This window comes from Vigna unguiculata, chromosome 6 (genome assembly GCF_037176805.1).
Source record: "Vigna unguiculata cultivar grain cowpea cultivar isolate G323 ecotype 2 chromosome 6, ASM3717680v1, whole genome shotgun sequence".
In the NCBI taxonomy this organism is placed as follows: domain Eukaryota; kingdom Viridiplantae; phylum Streptophyta; class Magnoliopsida; order Fabales; family Fabaceae; genus Vigna; species Vigna unguiculata.
The window spans coordinates 48882691-48888690 of record NC_140797.1 but is presented as its reverse complement, the minus strand read 5'-3'; the positions used below and the strand labels follow the sequence as shown (position 1 = coordinate 48888690).

General features: G+C 36.5%; 1 protein-coding gene and 1 pseudogene across 1 annotated transcript; both read left to right on the top strand.

Moving 5' to 3' along the window:
* The first annotated feature begins 976 nt into the window (after positions 1–976).
* LOC114189020 (7-deoxyloganetin glucosyltransferase-like) lies at positions 977–2736 on the top strand. The gene is made up of 2 exons (XM_028077719.2): positions 977–1587; positions 1682–2736. The coding sequence occupies exons 1-2, from the start codon at positions 1077–1079 to the stop codon at positions 2614–2616; spliced, it is 1446 nt and encodes a 481-aa protein (XP_027933520.1). The 5' UTR covers positions 977–1076; the 3' UTR covers positions 2617–2736.
* Positions 2737–3163: 427 nt separating this feature from the next.
* On the top strand, positions 3164–4907 carry LOC114189021 (soyasaponin III rhamnosyltransferase pseudogene; annotated as a pseudogene).
* Positions 4908–6000: the final 1093 nt, after the last annotated feature.

Genomic DNA, 6000 nt, shown 5'->3' with positions numbered 1-6000 from the left:
AAATTTTGAAATAAAATTTTAGAAACGTATAAAATAATTTCTAGAACAAGTTTTATAGAATAAGATTTCCAAAATAAAATTTTCAATGCAGCGTTTTTCTTTCTCTTCTTCTCCATCTCAATCACAAAAAATCGTGAAAGGTGCAAGCACAGTGATGGATGGCAGCAGCTTCTTGATCTGAAACAGTGACGGTAATAGAAAAAGCAATGAGAGCAGTGGAAACGAATGATTAAGATTCTTCAAATATTTTAAAGGTTAAACCTTTCATGTTTTCTTTGTAAAGTTGTTTTCTGGTCAATACAATAACCCTTTTATACAAAGTCAAAAGTGTACTTCTTTTCATGTTTTGATATATAGTAACTTAAAACGTGCGTTTAATGCATAACAAAACGAACCTAACCATCAACAACAATTGAATACTTTATTCGAATTACTGTATTTTCATTCAACTATAGAATAAGGTTATTAGTACCTTGGGATATGTATTCCTGATATCAACGAGGAATTTGGATTCTCTATTACTGTTTCTGAATTGTTTTTTTATTGTGTTTTTATAATATATTTATTATTATTAATTTTGACGTTTTAAAATATATTAAAAAAATATTTAAAATATCAATATAATATATTTTTAATACTCAATAAAAAAAAATACGGTAAAAAAATCAATAAAAAATCTAAACTCAATTAATCCCACCATTGCAATTAAAGCACCCTTTATCATGCACTCGCCGAATAGTCCCACTCCAGCCTGCTTGAAATTATCACTCTTTTCTTGTCACGATGATATAAGAATCATTTGAACGATGACTTAAAAATAAATCAAAATAGTTGGTCAAAATATTATTATACTTTTTGAACATCCGAAAAAATTGAAGCACTTGCAATCCAAGACAAGTGCAATGCAAGACACTATTAATGACGAGCACGTGAACTTTAACCTTTGATGTATCATATGATTTTGATATGCATGTGACTGAGTTTTGATATGATCATCTACAAATATGCGTGTGACGAGCTTTGATAACAGTGTTACACTACACAAACCCTCTCAAAAAAACTGATTCACCAGGAAGATGGATTTACAAGGAGGAAGCAAGAAGCCACATGCTCTTCTGATCCCATTTCCATCACAAGGTCACATAAATCCATTTCTGAAACTAGCGAAGCTCCTCCACAGAAGAGGCTTCCACATAACCTTCGTCAACACTGAATTCAATCACCGACGCCTCCTCAAGTCTAGAGGCCCTGAAGCCCTCAATGGCCTCTCAGATTTTCACTTTGAGGCCATTCCCGATGGTCTCCCTCCCACCGACATGGATGCAACTCAAAGCATCCCAGCTTTGTGTGACTCTACCAGAAACAACTCTTTGCTCCCCTTTTGCAACCTTATCTCAAAACTTAACCACTCTCACGATACTCCTCCAGTAACTTTTATTGTATCAGATGGTGTCATGTCCTTCACACTCAAAGCTTCTCAGCAATTTGGGTTGCCCAACATATTCTTTTGGACTCACAGTGCTTCTGGTGTCATGAGCTACACACAATGCAACAATCTCATGGAAAGAGGCCTCACACCACTTAAAGGTGGTGACCAATGACCATGCAATTTTTTTCTTCACTCTAATTTTGATTCATATTAAATATCTGTGTTGTTTTTCATTATGGTCTTGTTTTTCAGATGCAAGCTATTTGACTAATGGGCATCTAGACACTGTCATAGACTGGATCCCTGGCATGAAGGATATCACTCTGAGGGACCTTCCTGACATCTATCGCACCACAGATCCAAATGATATACTTTTGGACTTTGTGGCAGAACAAACCGAAGCAACTTCAAGAGCTTCCGCGGTTATTCTTCAAACTTTTGATGCCTTGGAGCATGATGTGCTGGAAGCACTCTCCACAATGTTTCCTAAACTATACACCATAGGCCCTCTGGACTTGCTCCTTGATCAAACTTCAGAGACCAAATCTGATTCAATTAAATGTAATTTGTGGAAGGAAGATTCCGAGTGTCTCAAATGGTTGGATTCACAGCAACCCAATTCCGTTCTGTATGTGAATTTTGGCAGTGTGATAGTGATGACGCGCCAACAACTTGTTGAGTTGGCCTGGGGGCTATCAAATAGCAAGAGAAAGTTTTTGTGGGTGATTAGGTCTGATTTAGTTGAGGGTGAGGCCCCAATCTTGCCACCTGAAATTGTAGAAGAAACCAAAGATAGAGCTCTGCTGGTGGGTTGGTGTCCACAGGAACAAGTTTTGAAGCATCCAGCAGTTGCAGGGTTTCTTACTCACTGTGGTTGGAGTTCCACGCTTGAAAGCATCACAAATGGGGTACCTTTGATATGTTGTCCTTTTTTCAATGATCAATTTCTTATTTGCAGGTACATTTGTCGTGAATGGAATTTTGGTATAGATATTGATAGTGAAAATGTTACGAGGGATGAAGTGGAAAAGGCTGTAAACGAGTTATTGGAAGGTGAGAAGGGTAAGGAGTTGAAGAAAAATGCAATTGAGTGGAAGAAAAAGGCACAAGAAGCTACCAGCACCGGTGGTTCATCCTTTTTGAATTTGGAAAAACTGGTTAATGAACTCTTGCTTTTCAAGAGTTAGGCTGCAAGAAACTAAGTTGACATATACTTAGTCCACCAGTTACTGAGTGTTATTTTTATCAGATATTGTTGTAATGATTTCTTTCTCGAGATAATTTGAATGAGTAGTTGTGGGATTCAATATTCTGTCTTTCTCATGAACGCTGTTCACTGTTTGAATGCTCTGCTTTTGCGATTGGCAGATTCTTCTTGTTTGGACTATTTCCAAAAATTGACAATGGTCCCATTTTCTTGCAACACGAATCACGTGAAAGAAGCAGCTTAGGCCCTATTCATTATCTTTTCTTTGCATTTTTGAAAAGAATAAAAACATACGAGGTCCACATATTTTTTATCTTTTCTTTTCTGCTACCAATGATCCAGTGTTCTTTACTTTTGTCATCTTTACTCTCACCCCTCAACTAAACCAACCCTGAATAAGTTAATCACTGGACTAAAACCCACCTTTGATTATATGCAAAATCATTATATATACATTAGTATAAAATATTTAACATAAAAAGTAACATTTTGTCTTCATAAAGAACAAATCATTTGGATCTGAAAATCAAATGGGCGATATTTTAAGTAAGACCATGCATTTTTTGTGGGAAGAATGAGTCTGTAAATTTTTGTATTGTGGGGAATAAGACCATGCGCGATATCAAGGGAAATAAAATAAAAGCTGCGTGCTTCTCATGCCACTACTGTCTATTCATTTCTTTGGTAAGGACGAGGGCTCCTCTTAGTTTCACTTCTGATTATATAAAAAACAACGCGTATACCATCTCTTCCTTGTACAGAAAAAACAGGTAGAGATGGATCACACAGTTTCAGATTCTGATAAGCCTCTTCATGTTGTGATGTTCCCATGGCTAGCCATGGGTCACGTATACCCCTGCTTCGAGGTTTGCAAGATCCTTGCACAAAAGGGTCACTATGCAACTCTGGTATCCACCCCCAAGATCATAGATCGCTTACCAAAACTCCCTCAAACCTTAACACCATTTGTTAAGCTAACCAAATTGCCCTTATCTCCCCACATCGACCAAAACCACCTCCCACAAGATGCTGACTCTACAATGGACATTCCCTCCAACAAACTCTATTACCTTAAATCAGCCTATGATGCTCTCCAACAACCTATGGCTCAACTACTCAAAACTTCAAATCCTGACTGGGTTTTCTATGATTTTGCAGCCAGTTGGATACCAGAACTAGCCAAAAGCCTCCACATTCACAGTGCCTATTTCAGTCCCTGCCCTGCGTGGAGCATATGCTTCTTTGACACACCAAAACAACAACTTGGTGAAGCTGCTGACAACAGACCAAACCCTGAAGACTACTATGGTCCTCCCAAGTGGGTTCCTTTCCCTACAAATATTGGCCTAAGACCGTACGAGGTGAGGAAGTTGTTAGAAGATGTGAAAGTTAACGAGACCGGTGCCTCACCTGTTTTTGATCTGAATGAGGCAAATTCTGGTTGTGACATGTTTGTGATCAGAAGCTCCAGAGATCTTGAGCAAGAGTGGTTGGATTATGTTGCCGAATTTTACCACAAGCCTGTGGTTCCTGTGGGGTTGCTTCCACCAATGCAAGTAACGGATTCTGAAGAGGGAGACAATAGCCCCGATTGGCTTCAAATCAAGGCGTGGTTAGAGACGCAGAAAGCGTCATCAGTGGTGTACATTGCGTTTGGGAGTGAGGTGAAACTGAGCCAAGAAAACCTCAATGAATTGGCTCTGGGTATTGAGCTTTCGGGTTTGCCTTTCTTCTGGGCTCTGAGGAAGGGTTCGGTTGAGTTGCTGCCAGATGGGTTCGAGGATCGGACCAAAGATCGTGGGGTTGTGTGGAAAACATGGGCACCCCAACCTAAGATCTTGGCTCATACCTCGGTCGGAGGTTGCTTGACTCACTGTGGTTCTGGTTCAATGATCGAAAATCTCTACTTTGGACACGTTCTTGTGATGTTGCCCTTCTTACTAGACCAAGCATTGTATTCGAGAGTGATGGAAGAGAAGAAAGTGGGAATCGAGATTCCGAGAAACCCGCAAGATGGATCGTTCACAAGGACCTCCGTGGCGAAGGCATTGAAATTGGCAATGGTGGACGATGAAGGAAGTGCTTACAGAAAAAATGCGAAAGAGATGGGCGAGAAATTTAGCAACAAAGACCTTCATAACCAATACATTGAAGATTTCATTGTTTCACTTCAAAATTCGGGTATAGGTATAAATAGGAAGTAAATGGAGATGTATTTCATGATTTCATTTTCTTCGATTTGAGATAAACTAATTCGATTCAGTTCAGCAATTGACTTGTTTGTGGTCTCTCCAATCAAATGGTGTGGATGATTAATTTAAGAATAAACGCATAAGACAAAGGTAGAAGAACAAAGAGTGTCTTGTATATCTGGAATCTGAAAATCTTAAGCTCATGGGATGCCACCACTACATGCTTTCTCATTAACAGTTAAGTTATCACTAATAACCCAAATTGGAATTTTAAAGCAAAATTAGTTTCTCTTAGTTTATACTTTCATTGTATCTTGGTGAAAAAAAAAATCGAGGAGGAGGAAACAAAACACAAAAAGAATTTCCTTAATGACCTAAAAAAATCTAATCATAGTCATTAACTAGCATATAGATTGCAATTCACAAAAAGAGCAAAGTTTTAGTTTAAATTTAGTAAGTAAATGAGGAAGAGATTTTGAAAGGGAAACTCTGGAAATTTAGTCAGATTTTTTAAAAATAAAAGTGATATCAAAATACTATCTGTACCACACTCATTTAGTAAGGTCACCCCTATGCAATTTCATGTAAAGCCCAAATTGTTTACTATATACACCTTCTATAAATCGGTATTTTCATTCTTTAACTTTAACACAACTATAACCTTCCGTATAAACCTAAATTTAACACACACGCATCACATTCACACACATTTCTTAAATATATATAATTGAACTGATTAAAAAATTTATATATTTATTATATTTAACTATCACTTTTAATTTATCTCATGACTCATAATAAAATACCAATGTCTTACGTTTCTTTCTATATGATTTGCTAGTAGTGACTTTTGGTCTCTAATAATATGTACATTTCCTTCGTTATTAAGCATAATTTATCTAAATTATTATAAGTTAAGAATTTTAAATAAAAAAATTATTTATAGAAAGAATTTGAAATATTTTATAAGAAACAAATATGTTATTTTGATAAATAATTTTATGAAAAAATAAAATTATATAATTTTAAAAGAATAGTTGAATTATTTAAATTTAAAAAATGTTAAATTTAAAAAAAAAAAAATTTATTCACATTCTTAAATACTAGCGTACATACAGGCGCGATGCCTGTGTACACATTTTTTAAATATAAATTATAGTATGTTAGTAGGT

Excerpts from the sequence above, each read along its gene's own strand:
- LOC114189020 (XM_028077719.2), top strand. The coding sequence starts at position 1,077 with ATGGATTTACAAGGAGGAAGCAAGAAGCCACATGCTCTTCTGATCCCA. Across the intron at positions 1,588-1,681 it reads AGGCCTCACACCACTTAAAG|ATGCAAGCTATTTGACTAAT; the intron begins GTGGTGACCAAT and ends CTTGTTTTTCAG.